This window comes from Xyrauchen texanus, chromosome 27 (assembly GCF_025860055.1).
Source record: "Xyrauchen texanus isolate HMW12.3.18 chromosome 27, RBS_HiC_50CHRs, whole genome shotgun sequence".
NCBI lineage: Eukaryota > Metazoa > Chordata > Actinopteri > Cypriniformes > Catostomidae > Xyrauchen > Xyrauchen texanus.
This window is the reverse complement of record NC_068302.1, coordinates 15,477,108-15,494,179: the sequence shown is the minus strand read 5'-3', so window position 1 is coordinate 15,494,179 and position 17,072 is coordinate 15,477,108. Positions and strand designations below refer to the sequence as shown.

At 39.1% G+C, this 17,072-nt stretch overlaps 1 protein-coding gene across 1 annotated transcript in view; it reads left to right on the top strand.

The window, feature by feature from the left end:
- LOC127621513 (GDNF family receptor alpha-2-like) overlaps positions 1-17,072 on the top strand; it is a 157,658-nt gene that overhangs the window by 127,727 nt on the left and 12,859 nt on the right. The window contains exons 5-7 of the mRNA XM_052095161.1: positions 4,697-4,806; positions 5,071-5,211; positions 13,938-14,101. Of these exons, the coding sequence (XP_051951121.1) occupies positions 4,697-4,806; positions 5,071-5,211; positions 13,938-14,101 (415 nt within the window). The remainder of the gene's footprint in view (positions 1-4,696; positions 4,807-5,070; positions 5,212-13,937; positions 14,102-17,072) is intronic.

Genomic DNA, 17,072 nt, shown 5'->3' with positions numbered 1-17,072 from the left:
CCGAAACTACCTCCGGTTGAACTGCAAGGCATCTCACTGATCTCAGCCTGTATCACCTTGGTCTAATGATGGACTACACTCTTAAAATGGAATACATAGACTATCAATAAATTGCCAACAAAAGCCTTCATTAGCCAACTACCAAAGGACAATGTATCTATATGAACTTCTGCATTAAATCCAGTATGAACTTTAAATACATTAGTCATTATTCTTACAGTTCTTACAAAATCTATGTTTAAAATTATTAAAATAAGTAAGTGTTAAGGGCCAGTGTAAACCATGACTTGCACTGTACATAAAAAAGTAATATTGGCATTATATTCGTGCTGTTAGCCAGAAGGGAACTGGACCCCAAAGAGAGACTGGTTTCTACCAAGGTTATTTGTCTCCATTAACCAACATCTTATGGAGTTTTGTGTTCCTTGCCACAGTCGCCTTTGGCATCCTCACTGGGTTTCTAAATAAAATTATTATTTAATTTACTTATTTTTATACACACTTCATAATCATATTTAATAAAACTACACAATGATGACTAACACTTTATAGATATTTCGGTTTCAATTTCTGTTAATGCATGATTTTCTGTAAAGCTGCTTTGAAACGATGCATGCTGTGAAAGGCGCTATACAAATACAAATAATTTGATGTGCCGCTGGTTCAGAGGCAGCCTCCAAAAATAAGACAAGTGTGCCATCTAGTGGTCATGGATCACGCTGTAGGCCAAAGCCATGAATTAATCCCTCTGTCTGCCCATCTGTCGGCTTGGCATGTTCATGATTACCACACTAGCCAGTGGTGTAAGTCCGAGCAGTTGTATGTGTGCTTTGGTGGCCACTACAGAGGTGTTTCGGTGTCCAAGCAGAGACTCATTGGGTCGTCGATGCAATTTCGAGTGTTTACTTTCGCTTTCGGGCATTCGATCCCATTCTACGATGAGTGTTGCATCCTCAAAGTCTTTGACTAGACATTTTTATGGCAGTGGGGAGGTCCTCTATGCATACATTTGTGGGATTTTATCAACTGGATTAGGGTTTGACTTCTAATTCCCATGTTCTCTCTGTCAGAACAGGAGAAAGCTCATAATTTTCTCAGTTTTTTCAGACACTTTATCTCACTTGTGCACCTCTATATGCATGCCATACAGGCATAGACATTTGTCAGCTTCTGTTCGCATAGCGTGAATGTATACCGTTCCCCACAGTGATTACGCAGCTTGAGTGACCTTGATAAGGAAAGCCTCAGTTACATGAAGCACAACCCTGGTTCCCTGAGAGGGAACAAGACACTGCGTAAGCTTGCCATACTGTCTAGTAGCTCCAGAGGCTTGTGCTTTCCTGCAGAAAATCTGACACAATGGTGCAAAGCGAGCTCCTTTATTGAGCTCGTGAAGTGGCATCAGCCAATACATTTGCGTGATTGTATAAGGGCTTCAGACCACATGACATGGAACATGTCCTCATAGCGATTACACAGCAACTCATTCCCTCACAGGGAACCAGTTTTACACTTCGCATAACCAAGATGCTATTCAGATGATAAATATTAGTATAGTAATTATGGCATTTTGTGGAAAATTATTATCTAGGTGATTTTAAGGGATATACAGGGACAATTACAGGGACACTACGTTTCCCAGAATCCACTGCCCTAATCACTTCATTGTTATCCCCACTTGTATGCCATTCCCTCATCAGTTTCCCTGTGTATATATACCCTCTACTTTTGTTCATCATTGGTCAGTCCTTGAAGTGTAACATTTGAAGTGTTACGTTGTTCTAAGTTTAGATTTAGGGTTTGTTCCAGCTTTTGTTCCACTCCAGCGTATGTTCCAATCCAGTTTATGTAATTAAACGTTTGAAAGATTCTACTCCTGCATGTCCTCTCTTCCTCTTCCACTCCAAGACACCAAATGTTACAGAAAGACTGACCAACACAAGGAATACAGATATGCTTAGATCCACAGATCCAAAGCTTTTCGAGAGGCAGGGATCCTTTCCCTATTGGACTATATCATTGCCACTCTGATCCTCCATTTACCATCACTACCCTCCTTCTCCAAAGTAACTCATCTCCCAGTTCTCTCTCCTCACCTTGAGGGTTTTGGCGGGAACTCCAAGCCTTCCTTGGTCCCAGCTTCCACGACTCCTTCCTCACCCTCTGTCTCCAAGGTAACTCCACTCCATTCAACTCACCTAAAATAAAAACAATTTGGGGGGGAGGGACTCGTCCTCTCCTGTATCCGCTGGTTGATTCCCTGCCGCAGCCAGCAGTAGCGGCCATGGTTAGCGAGCCAGTGCACATGCCTGCCACGGTTAGCGAGCCAGTGCCCATGCCTGCCACGGTTAGCGAGCCAGTGCCCGTAGTCTCACCTGTCCCAGAGCCAGTGCCTGTGGCCTCGACCGTCCCAGATCCAGTGCCTGTATCCTCGACCATACCCATAACCACGCTCCCTGCTGGAGGTCGTTCCCCAGTCTCTGCATGTGTCACGAACACGGAGGTCGTTCCCCGGTCTCTCCCGGTGCTCGCAACCACAGAGGTCGTTCCCCGGTCTCTCTTGTTGCTCACAACCATGGAGGTCGTTTCCCAGACTCTACCATTGCCCTCGACCATGGGGGTCATTTCCCGGTCTCTGCCGGTGCTCACAACCATGGAGGTCGTTTCCCAGTCTCTACCAGTGCCCTCGACCATGGGGCCATTCCCCAGTCTCAGCCTGTACTCTCTTCCACGGCTCTCAGCCTCAAGCCTCTCATGGCTCATTCTACAGCTCAACCCCTCGAGCCTCTCACATCCCCAACTTCTACGGCTTCGCCTTCCACAACTCTGTCTTCTATGGCTCCACCTTCCACAACTCTGCCTTCTAGGGCTCCACCCATTGAGCCTCTCATGACTCTGCCTTCTATGGCTCTAGCCTTCTATGGAGCCACCCCTTGAGCCTCTCATGGCTCTGCCTTCCACGGCTCCACCCCTCAAGCCTCTCAAGGCTCCTTCTCCCTCGGCTCCACCCTCAAATGTCACAGATTGTCTCCACCGTGTTCAATGGCTCATATTATAAGTTTTCTCCTGCACTACGTTTCCTAGAATCCACTGCCCTACTTCATCGTTATCCCCACCTGTATGCCATTCCCTCATCAGTTTCCCTGTGTATATATACCATCTAATTTTGTTCATCATTTGTCAGTCCTTGAAGTGTAATGTTTGAAGTGTTGCGTTGTGCTAAGTTTAGATTTAGTGTTTGTTCCGGCGTTTGTTCCACTCCATCGATTACTATTGTTGAGCCTTTTGTCTGTTCCACTACAGTGTCTTTTCTACTCCATTGTACATTCCACTCCAGTTTATGTAATTAAAGGATTTAAAGATGTTACTCCTGCATCTCCTCTCTTCCTCTTCCACTCCAAGACACCAAATGTTATCATAAAATGATTACATCACATATCGCATTATCCAACAATTTGTCACATATTGCATTTTTCCTCGCAATGCCTATTTTCCAATGTTTTTAAATGTGACTTATTAAAAAAAAATCCCATTTACATTAAGGCACTAATAACGGAAGTAAATGGGACACATCCATAAATATAAAATTAGGCACAGTTTCAAAAGAATAGCATTTATTTAAGTCACTAAGATCATTGGAAAATACACAGTACTTAAAGGTTCTGTATGCTATTTTTTTCATGAAAGTATTTAAAAAATGTTCCTACTCCCTCTTAAAGATATTAATAAAATAAGTGTCCTGAGATATCTCACTGGTATATGATTGTGTATGCTCTATGACAGCTAAAGATTTGTAACACCAAAAATAAATAAAAATGTGTCTGCAGTTGCTTTTCACCTGTCAATCATTTTGTGTGTTCTCATAGTATTGTAGTTGCAGTTAATTATTGAGACTTACTGCCATTTGTAAGCCATGTTGTTCATAGCAGTTGTCTGTTGAAGCAGCTATTATGCTTCTGTTGTTTTTTACAAATGTTTTTGCAAGATGTCATTCTCAATAAAGCTTATTTGGTATCTTTGGAGTGCGGTTTTTGGAAAGAGGGGCGTGGCTAATACAACGACTCATTCTTGTGGAAGTAGAACTTCTGAAATCGCTTACAGCACCTTTCATTTTTATGTAATACTGTATAACATTTTGGGCTTCAATTTCGAGCAAAAAACGTGACTATATGTTGAGATACTGTCACTTTGATGTAAAATGACTCATACCATGATATGAGATGAGATTTTGGTCATACCGCCCATGCCTAAGATGACAGCTCAAGTGTTTGTGGATGCTCTTGCGTTCTCTTATGCTCCAAAGAGGATGTACTGTCTTCTGCCAGACCTCCAGGATGCCTCTAAACTGCAAGCATGTAGTGGTCAAAGTCAGCATGGATGACTAACTAGTGGACAGAGGAAAAGAGAGAGAAATAAAAAAAATCATGATTCACTCTTTTCTTGGAGAAAAAGCAGCGATGTGTAATGCTAAAGATGCCTCTGAACAAACACAACTCAAAGTTTGGCTCAAACTCTATCCTTTGTGTATTGCACACTGGTCTCCTCAGGCAAAAACACATACACACATTCACAACTCGTTTGACCCACAAACTTTCCCCATTTTAACCCCGAGCCAAACTGTAGACTGACTGCACTTGTTTTTTTTCATGTGAAGTAGTTCCATGTTGCCATGTTGATGTTGTGTTTTTCTGGCAAGGTCACGACTGGCTGACTTCCACACAAACTGTCAGATGACCCCTCACTCAGTCAGCAGCTGTCTCAACGATGACTATCAGGCCTGCCTTGCATCTTACACCAGACTCATCGGTGAGTGAAAGAGAGACATTTTTTAACACTGAAATATTTTTATACAATTATTCATATAAAAAAAAACTAACTGAACATATTTAGTTTTGATATTAAACGTATCAGTTGATCAAGAAGATAAATAACAAAAAGACAAATAAATTATCCTACATTTTACCTCTGAAACTGAACAATGCACATACCTTTATCCTCATAATTCAATGCAGTACATAATTCAGTTACCTGACATTTGCATGTTAACTTGTTCTGTCTGTTCGGTTATAGGTACAGACATGACTCCTAACTACGTTGACTCAGGTCACTCAAACTTCACCATCTCACCCTGGTGTACCTGCCGAGGCAGTGGGAATCAGGAGGAGGAGTGTGAGAAATTTCTACAGGACTTTAGAGAAAACACCTGCCTTCGTAAGTGTCTTTTTTTTGTGTTTCCCATCCAGCTTCACTTACCACTCAACTTCTGGATATGCATTTAATTCAGAATTTATACACCCCTTTGTGACTAGCAATTGAAGCTGTGGTACAGATGTAAGGATATGGTTGTTTATCAATTGGTTTGTTTGTACCAATGGACCTTTATTCACAATAGCACCATCTCTAATTTTGACGGGAATGACAACAAGAATGTGAGGGATAGACTTACAGTATCGTCAATGAGTTATACTGCTGTTTAAAGTGTTTTTGATAGTTCCGCTGATGAAACGTTAATAAAACATCTTTCCAAAAAATGGTAATTGACAAAAACATATGTTGTGGAAAATGAGATGTGATCTAGGAGCTTTATACAGCCATTAAAGAGACTGTAAGTCTATCCCTCACAGCCTCATTTTTATTCACATCACTATGTATAAGGTCTATTTGTTCTTTCTAAACCTGTAAGCAAAATCTATTGTGGCAATATTAGAAAGTTGCCATGTTTTGTTTGTGTTTTGTGAGCTAGAGAATGCTCATTCTTGTGTGGGACCTCTAAACACCACCAGAATATTATATGTCTGATTGGTTTGTAACTAATGCCATGCTTGCTTGCATAGAGTAAACATGCTGGCTGAAGCTAAAGGTGTGTACACACTGCCAGCGACAGCGACTCAATACCATTAATTTTCAATGCGAGCACAGCGACTTCCGGCGACACGAGCTGTCGCGACCGTTGGCGCTAGATGTGGGCATGTCCAGCGACGCGACAAAGTTGAGAAAAGTTCAACTTTGGAGCGACTAACGGAAGCGACAGCCAATAGGAGAGACGACGGGAGAGCTCACGTGATCCTTCTCTCTCTCTCTCTCAGCTCCTGCAGTAACGGAAAGATGGATGAAAGGCTAATTCTTGCTGTTAGAAATTTACCAGTGCTCTATGATATGTCTCTTCCCACGTACAACAACATTTTTAAGAAAAATACTGCGTGGAAATGTGTATCTGAGATCGTGGGGATTTTATGGACCCAGACAGACCGGCATTTGCAATTTCGCCGGAGATAAACAGCCGCTATGGCAAACAGCACGCCTTGTTTCTCATTCATCTTTGATATAAAGCATTTTATGTACTGATTCCATTTCTATTTATTTTCCCTCCAAAATGTTTGTTTTTAGTGGCAAGAAAAGAGATTCGCTGTCAACAGCAATGGAATGGCATCTGTGAATGTCATTTATAAACGTTACTAGGCAACCAGTAGTGGCAACACCCACTAGCTACTTCACCGCCAGCCACTGGCGACTTGCAGTGACAAAGTCGCTGGCAGTGTGTACGCACCTTAATAAGGCTTCCACCCCAGCATATTATTATTTGCTTTTTGGTATCTCATAGTGATAATGGGACAATTCAGTCTTTTAAAACTAAATTTAACATGTTTCAAATGTCAATCTAATAAAATGAAACTTTGTGCAAACAAAGTCTTTATTTTAGATATAGATTAAAGCTAAAATGTGTTTTTTTTTTTTCAATGTTAAAATACTTATATAAAATACCTTCTATCCCAGTTTATATGCAGACACAACTGAGCAAACAATTCATAGGTTGAGTCCCTACAAAATGGAAAAAACGGCTCTGTGGTGCTTTCAAAACATTCCTCTATTCGTTTGATCACCTCAACCATCCCGACAGTCACCATTCACATTCTGCCTAATAACTTCTTTTGAGTTCCATAGAAGAAAATAAGTCTTATGGGTTTGGAACTACATGTGGGTGATTTAAAGCAGAATTTTCATTTTTGAATTAACTATCCCTTAAAAAAATCTATTTGGAGGAGTCCAGTGCTAAGTCCCTCCATTATGGACAGCAAGCCAAATATGATCACCTGTTCCTCTCTCAAGTATGGATGAACATATAGGAAGTCGTGAAACACTCATTAGGCTGATTGACATTAGAATAACTTAGGAGAACGCACACATGGGCCATTTTCCTTGTTTATTTTTTGTTGCCTGGGCAATGCACAAGAACGTGATGCAGTTTCCTGCTAAGATGGCAAGAAAAAACAAGCATTGGGGTTAATTTTATTCTGTTGCAGTGACTATCTAAAAATACTGCGTGTTACTTGAGATGTGAGGATAGAGAGAGAGGCAGATAGATAATTTTTGTGTCCAATGTAAAAAAAAAGTTTCAGTTCTTTGATAGAGGAGTTGATTTGTGGGTAGAAAATACAGGTTTTTGCTCTATTTATTTGTGGAAAAAAAGATGAACTCCACTATCCCTAAACTGACTTAATGTGTATTAATAGTTATAAAAACACATTATTAGAGTACAATCAGGAGGGAGGTGAAAGAGAGTGTTAGATCGAGAAATTCCCCCCAAAAAATTGATTGCTTGGCAGGAGCGTCTTCCCAAGGGTAAAATAAATAACAGAGCAGGAAAAGAAAACATGATAATAAGCTACACAGCTTCAGGCATTAGCTCAGGAGACATTTCATCTGATCTGATTCTCAGAGATGGGCTGAGAGAGATTGCTCAAGTCAAAACAAGCTCTGTTACAATATAATTTGCATGGAGATCATGATTCTGTTGCAAAACCAGATTCTGCAGGTGCAGAGAGAATTTCGAGGCACCTTAGGTACGTTTGCGGCATGAAGGCTCTTATGAAAAGTTACACTGCATAATGCTATCTTCTTAGAAAGAAACCTTCTGTTGGCCAAATTCTAAGGCCATTTAAATTGGAACATGTTCAGGAAAAAAAAGCAAGAGAAATGTTGACTACAAATATACTTAAATCAGGATCACTTCTATCAAATGAATGCTTTACTTATTGAAAATAAAATAGACAACTGAAGCAATCTGTTAGTGTTGGCAGTATGGTGCTGTTCTAGCCCTTGTGTTGTCTTAAGGGTAAAAAATGACCCTCCACTCTGTTTACCAGCAGAGAAAACCAGCTAAATAATTTTTTTATTTTTCAAATTGAAATTTTATGAATTTTCCTTTAGTGACCCCAACATTAGAAAAAGTGAAACATTTCCTTTGTTCATATTTCCACGAAAGCTGTACTCCACCATAGTACAAAGATTGTCTTAGGGTCATTTTTGACCCAGCAGTTATAAAATAATTTACACACTACAAAAACCACAATGACACACGCACGCGCCGCACACACACACACACACACACACACACACACACACACACACACACACACACACACACACACAAACAATGAGAAATTTAGATTATGAATGCTACTGATTGAACTCCGACAAAACTAAAACTTTCTTGTGCATGTGCAGCATCTGCCCTCCACGACCCCACACATGACTCAAGTTCACAGACAAAATAAACTAAATTTCAGACAAAATAAAAATTTCTTGAAAGCAATGTTTACTAATGGGGAATGTAGTCAGAGGCTATAAAGGTGCTGCAAATGACAGTACCCCCAGGTCTCTCTTTGCTGAAGCCATGAGTGCACATTTCAGTGCCCAACAGGTCGTAGATCTGATTTTTTCGGATCTCCAGGAGGAACAGGAGAATATGCCCAGCAAGCCAGCAAAGTATTGCATCAAGATATGGGTGGCCTGTGATGCACAATCCAGCTACGCTTGTGTAACCCCTATCCACTAACCATTTGCACTAGGTCAGAGTTTTTGATAAGGACCAGAGTTCTTTTATTTCTAAATTATCTTTTAACCCTGTCTTCTAATATGGATTAACCTCCAAGGAATCACTTTATGCAAGCAGTCTGTTTATAAATCACTTTTAAACTAAAAAAACACCCACACACTCACTAATAAACATTTAAACCAATAAATATTTTATTAAATGTCAATGAAATTTAACTTTGAATTTAAATGAAATGAAGCAAGAATGTGAATTTCACAATGTAAATGAAAACAAAAAAAACAAAATGTCAAAACAACCCTCTGTGATTGTCTTTTAACAGTAACTAAACATTTTTTTAAAGTTTCACTTTCTGAATGTATTTAAATTTAAGTTATACTATCAAATTACCTTACAACTCCGTAAAACTTTGGTAAGATTTATTAACCCTTTTAATCTTTTAACACATTCAAAAACACAATCAAAATGGAAAGGGAAAAAAACAGTCACATTGTCATTAGTGCACTCGAATATTTACACATCCCACCCCATTGCAGGCCTGATACGGAGCTTGAGTGCGTAGTGGCCAAGAAAACGAAACTGGCCCCTTCACTCCAGAGAGCAAACAAAAAGAATGTTTGGATGGTTACCTCAATCTGGTTGCTAGTTTGCATTGAAACACGTCCGCATCATCACAATGGTCCTGAGTCCCATGTGTTGAAATGTCTCCGTGCACAACAGGTGCGATGATTGTTGAAGCGTCGGATTCTCATAAAGCTACTGGACGATGCTCACCGACATTTTCATCCCGGGAAACCAAAAAGTCTTCAAATTTATCCTGCAACTCCGCTTGGTTTAAGCAGATGACAACAACAGTTTCAGTCTAGACAGTATGTCAACATGCACAGTGGTCAACTCTGGCCGAGCCAAACATGCAGCGAATGCAAACTTACACGAACATGTCCAAAGTAATAACGAGCCACCTCCTTAGTGCAGAAATACGAGCCGTACTTCTGATTACAGGGCAGATTCTCGTTTTAAACACTCAAATACATTGCTGAAATTGCGTCTTTTTTTCCTCTCAGTTTCTCTCGTCTTCTCTTCTTCTCTCTCTCTCTCGCACTTTTTTTTCTCATCCCCCAAACAAATCCTCCCATAGGAGAATCTGATTGGCTCACCAACTTGTCAGTCTCTTATTTGGCCGATGCACACCAACTAACAACCCAAAATGATGTTAGACACGTTTTTCACATGTACACCCCAACCAAACTCTGATATAGAAAAGAAAAGAAAACATATTAAACATAAACATATTTCAAATTACAAAAGAATAATAAAACAAAGCATTTTATCATAAAAATTTCACCCTCAGTAAATATAGAAAATCACAAATATATTCCTCAGGGTTACACTTGGAAGATGCAAGTCTACACAGGGAAGCCGACCAGCGGAGGCCCAGAGAAGAACCAGAGGATGCAGGTTGTGCTTGATGTGACAGATGGACTGAGGGGGCACAATTTCACGTGTGAAAATTTCTTCACCTCTTATTAACTCAGCAAGCAGCTCCTGAAGAGGAAGATCACCAAGGTTGGCATAGTTTGAAAGAACAAGCCTGAGCTCCCCCCTGCACTCCTCGCAACAAGGGGGAGAGAGGCCTTCTCATCAAAGTTTGGCTCACCCCCACCACCACTCTAGTTTCTTACCTTCCAAAGAGGAACAAAATGTGGTCCTGCTGAGCACACTGCACAAAACGGATAAGATCAGTGATCATGAGGACAGGAAGCCAGCCATCATCCTGGACTACATCTGCAAATACATCTACAAATACATACATGCGCACACACTTGCATACTGACCTACATGTGCTAATTAGAGTTGATTGGTTTATGTTCTTCAAGTTTTTGTTTTGTATTTATAATCTTATTTTATTCTTATTTATTGTTGTTGTTTATACACCTTGTGGGTGGGGGCAATAGTTCGAAAAATGGGAGAAGACTAGTATTTTGTAGTTGAATTCCTCATTGTACAGTAGGCTATACTGTATAAGAATATATCACTATGTTGCCAAAAAATTCAAGACTGTTATTGTTTCCCTTCAATAAAATGCATTCAAAACTATGTTCTTCACATTTCTGCTACTTTCTTAGGCTATACAAGTGCTATCTCTTGCTAAACAATTAATGTTTACACCTATGCAGTACTTTTAGCAATAATAATAATAATAAACCTCTACTTTAGTAAAGAAAATAATTATGCCAGGTGTGTTGTAATCACGAGTGGTGTCCACTGATTAAATGGAGTCTTTCTTCACTTTGAAGAGGTAAAATATTCACAAATTTTGTGATGAATGTCAGGTTTTTTCTTCATGCAAAATAGATTTGGGGTTTATTGATATTCAATTAAGCTGCTTTATTTTAGGGGTTTGGTGAAGGTGGGTCATTTTTGACCCTTAGGACAAGGGGAGTATACAAAGACTACACAAGGCCTAAACAAACCCTCTGCCTATCCATGTAGCCATGTATGTTCAGAGCGAGGAGAGCAGCAAATCATAAGGCATTCTCATTCAGTGTCGCCTGCAGCTGTATGGCTGTACGCGCTGTGATTACCGTGAGCACCTGAACTGACCTGAGAAACAGTTTCCCTGAGAATATTTCAGCAATCATGATGTGTGCCCCAAATTTCTGTTGGCTGTTTAAAACAGAGCTAGCGATACGCGATTTTATCATTCTGTTGAGTCGGTTCTTTTCAGTGGCAAAAGAGGTTAGCAAAATGTAAAACAGTCTGAAAATGATTGTGTCCAGTGCTAATTTTTTCACAGTTTTTTGTTTTAGTCTTCTGATGAAAATGTCCTTTAAAAAGAGTCAATATTTCATAATCTCATATTAATTAGTTTTATTCTGTTTTTGTTAATGAAAATAAAATCTTTTAGTTGATGACGATGTAAAAAATGGTCAAAAAAGTATATCAAACTATAGCACACCAAACTTTAATAAAATATTAAAACATTTAGGGACAAATTTATAAAAATGTTCTAATTTAAAAATGTATCAAACATATAACTATACATACCCTACTGTCCTTGTTGTGAAAAACTGACCTCCTAAAATATTAATGAATAGACTGAAGTATTATTTACTTTTTAGAAGTTAGCCTACTGTACTCTGAAATCTTCATACTTTAGAGACTTATTAATTTTCTGTGAAAGGATATTACATTTCATGTAGCGTGTTTCTCATGGAAAAAGTATATTCACAACGCGAGTTACGCAATGCAAATTACGCTTTGCGGTGGTGGGGGGCAGGGGCGTAGCACCAAATTTTGGGCCCTGGGTACAAACCATCTTGCTGGGCCCCTGTACCAAATATGTATGTATAGAAAACTGACTTCTAAGGGGCCCCCCCTGCCTCGGGCCCTGGGTACTCGGTACCCTTTACCCCCCCAGTCCGACGCCCCTGGTGGGGGGTGTGGTTAAGCGCCGGCATGTGGAGGAAGAGCAATATCAGGAGATGAGAATGTTAAGTATCATCACCTGGCAATGATTGTCAAACATCTGTTTGTCATTGCAGTGAGAGTGGAGACGGGTTTTAAGAGTGAGCCAGATGCCAGTGAGAGAGCAACACACACACACACACACACACACACACACACACACACACACACACACACACACACACACACACACACACACACACACAGAGAAAGAGAGAGAGAGAGCATGTGCTATCCCTTGGCTGAAAAGAGAGTTTTGTGTTGTTTATACAAATAAATTACCTTTTTTTAGTTGATTTTCGCCATCTCCTGCTTCCTCCTTGCACCCCATCTCGAACTTTGTTACACATTCTGACTATTTAGTTCAAGTTCACCTGTTCATTCACTTCACCGTAAAGATGTAAGTTGTTATTTTACATATACAGTATGTTGTGGATATTGGCTACTATAATGATTAGGATAATGGATAAATAGGATGCATTTGAATTAATTATTTTCCCTGTTTTGAAGCGATTAATTTTGCCTGTGTTCAACACAGTTCAAGTGGAGATTTCCCCAATTATTAATGGCTGTAATTGTTTTTCTATGTAAACATGCGCTAGATGGATATTTTTGACCACTGTACAGTTATGCTGTATTTGTATCATCTCTCACAGAAGCACTACATTTTAGACACTGTGATGTGTTAAAAGAATGACATCAACTGTTATAGTTACTGTAAGCTATTTTTTCATAGAAAGGTATTCAAAATGTTTTCCTATTCTCTGAAAGATTTTTATTAAATAAGGGTCGTAAGATATCTCACCTGTCTATGACTGCACTAGGCTCTGTAAACAGCAGATAAAAACGTTTCTGCGGGTCGCGGACAATGACGCTTTCTAACTGTCAATCATTTTGCGTGTTCTCATAGTATTGTAGTTGAAGTGAATTAATGAGGCTTACTGCCATTTTAAGCCATTTTGTTCATAATAGTTGTCTGTTGAGGGCACTGTTTTGCTGTTGTAGTTTTAGACAACCGTTTCTGCAAGATGTCTGTCTCAAACTCTGTTATCTTTGGAGTGCTGGGTATTGGAAAGGGGGGCATGGCAAATCAAACATCTCAGTCTTGTGGAAGTAGAATGGCTGAAATCGCTTACAGCACCTTGAAAAACATGCGTCGAGAAACCTGTGTTCTGCTCTATTTGTTGTGCTTCATTTGCCTTTTTAGCACTAGAAATTGTTTGGTCTGAATTGCATCTATGTCTTTTAGAAAGGCTTTAGCTAATAGTTACATGAATGCTTCACAAACTCAAGAAAAAAAAGAATGCTTCTTTCAAAGTCACCAGAATTGAACTCTTCGGTTTAGGTTTTGAAACACAGCCTGTGTTTAAGTGTGGTGGTGGATGTGTCTTTGTTTGTTTTTCTAGTAATTTATTGAGCTGATATCAGCAAGCTTAGCTGAAGTTGTATTTAACTGAACTGTTGACTCCCAGATACAGTAACTCTGTTCCAGATAATAAAAAAATTAAAAAACTTTGAGACCAAGACACATATTACTTTTTTCCTCAAGGGATCAGGCAATCTAAATCTCTCTGATTTTCTTACTACAGAAACATTCTCTCATAAAAATCTTTTCTCTCTCTCGCGCTTCCTGTAGGAAATGCTATCCAGGCCTTTGGCTATGGGTTGCTACCCAAGCCTGATCCTCAGCCTACCACTGGCTCGGTGAAACCAGATCTTGAGCTGAATGCTAACACTCCCAAATCAACCATTGAACCTGGGGAGGAGCCCTGCATCATATCTTCCTGTGCAAATTTGAACGTAAGTCTAGTTTTTCATTGTGTCTTGCATTGTATTACAGGTGACAAATTTTACACAAATATAACACAGGTGTAATACTGTGTACTTTAGTAGGTATTTCTGATTTAATCTAATGTAGTCTGTTACTTAATGTAAATAACAATAGAATATAGTATGTGGATTTTAACTGTACAGTAGATGAATAACCTAAAAGATGCAAAACAAGGTAGTGAATGCATTAAAATACTGAACACGTGCTTAGTAAATATTACCTTTAGCCAGTAACAATAATGCATTTGTTGTACACAAATTAAACATTACCCATTTATTTCACTTGTATATAAAAGGAACACATAACAACATATTTACATGCAGGAATATTGAATCCTAAATGGCATTTTACATTTAATAAACATTGATTGAACAAGTAGACAATAGTCAAGCTATGAACAGCTGAAGTGTAAACAACCAACAACAAATAAATTAGTTGACATTTGTACCTTTGTTTGGTTAATTGCACATGCACGCACACAATATTCCTTTTGTGTTTGAGTGTTTCATCTGAATGCTAAATATTCTCAAGAGATGTTGATGGGCCTGTAATTAACAAATTAAAGTAAAGAAATGTAAAATGATTGAGTATCCCCTTGAAAACAGCACAAATAGACTAGACACTAAAATGTGTCCACACAGTTTCTCTGAGGACCACTACACTGCATGTCGCCATTTACACTGCATGATGTGTTTGTGTATGTGTGTATGACTGTTTGAGTGTACATGTATGTGCTGGGCCAGTAGAGCAATGCTTAGTTTATTGTAAAAATGGTAATTAGTGTATTACTCACGCTAGAAGTTTAAAATTAGAGCCTGCCTGAGGGGAAACAGCCAAAATTTACCATTCTTCTTCAATTAAAAAATGTGTCAGATGCGCATCACAGATTCACCCCAATGCTGAAACTCAGATTTTCTTCTGGTCCCATTCAAATGAAAGATGAGTAGTTTGCCATTTGCCATTTTTCTCATTTTGACAAAAAGAGTTTCACTTTATTTACCATGTTTTAATTCCAGGAAGGGTTTGACATCACACTGATTATTTGAGGTGAAATTCAAAAGGAGCCATTTTCTCTGTCTAGCAGGTCCATCAGTACTTAAAGCTTGCCTGAGGCAGGAAGGATGTTCCCATACAGAATATACATCTTAAAGTGACATGGCTTGCTCTTGGGCACAGTAGAGAAAGATTCCATTCACTTGACATTATAAATCATCACCAGTCCTCCATTGGTATAAATTACTTTGTTGTTGGATGTGCCTTTTTCATATTTCTATTGCTTTTAGAATATTATTAAGGAAGCTAAATAACAGACTCATACAGTCATTGAGGCTGTCACTGCCACTTTTTTTTCAGACACGTACTATCAAATTGTTAATAGAATAGAATAGACAATTTACTTTGTTGACACAACCGGGCTGGAGTAAATTGTATTGGATGTACATTAAATACAGCAATGTTACAACAATCAAATATACGCTATAAAATACAGTACAATATACAATACAATATGCAATATAGTACAGTACACAAAGTGATACAGAAGTTAACATATTCTGGTAACACTTTACAGTTAGATTGTGTTTGTTAACATTACTTAATGCATGAGGTATCATGAACTAACAATGAACAATAGTTCAGTAATATTTTACAATAAGGTTCCATTCATTAACATTAGTTAATGCATTAGGTACTGTATCATGAACAATGAACATTTTTTTTTTTACAGCATTTATTAATATTTCTTAATGTTAGTTAACAAAGATAGTTTTTAGTGCATTAACTAGTGTTAACATATACAACTTTTCTTTTTTTTTTTATATATGATGAAATTACCATTAACCAAGATTAAATGAATGCTGAAAATAATTGTGTTCATTGATAGTTCATGTTAATTAATGTTCTTAACTAATGTTAACAAATGGAACATTATTGTAAAGTGTAATAAATATGTATTAATTGTTTATTTTAATTATGATTGTTAATACAGTTTAAAAATATAATTGTTCATTTTAAATTCATGTTCATAATGCATTAAAGTGTAAGTTCCCTTTACAAAAAGCTTCACTTTGATGCTGCGCTTTTGCTAAGCGCTACGGGGAACAATCCTGCATTGTGAACAGCTGTGAATTTGTGTGAAACACGTCAATGAACATTGACCTGAATTTACAATGAACATTGACCTGTGATGATCATTAGATGCACCTGTGGCCAGGCTATAAAATAGAGGCGTCACCAGCGTGTCGACAGATATTTTTCATTCAGAGCATACTGTGCTGTGTGTCTCACAACCTGCTAAGAAAACTTTCTTCCCTCTTTGTTAGGAGTTAGAAATTGTTAGGCAGTGCGCAGAACTTTCTTTCCTTTCTCTCTCTGCTCTGAAAGAGATTATATATATATATATATATATATATATATATATATATATATATATAAAAAGAGAATGGCGGAGAAACAGAGCAAACAATGCGTGTTTCCTTGTCAACGCTTCATGACGGACAAGGACACGCATGAGTTTTGCTTTGTTTGTTTGGGGAAGAGCACGCGGCTCTGCGTTGGGGTGGGGCGGGTGCGCGCATTGTGACCTTCTTTCGGTCGGGATGCTTCAGGCTCGCCTACGCTTACTTCGAGAGCCAGCACCGCGACTTCATTCGTGGGGCTCGTCGATGGATCTAGCTGAGGAGCGAGAGACGGGTGCGTCCCTTTCGCTCGCTCTCTCCCCAGATCCGGCTGGTCCTTCTCGTGATCTTGAAGCGCGCTCCGGCGCCTCTTCAGTTCAGGAGGGGGACCTCGATTCTCTTGGATCTATAGATTTCGAGTTACCCACATCCGAACACTCAAAGCATGACGCAAAATCCTCTGAGGAGTTACTCGGTGTGGTTACTCGTGCTGTGGCCAGACTTCAATTAGACTGGCCACGTGACCAAGAAACCCCCAAACGCT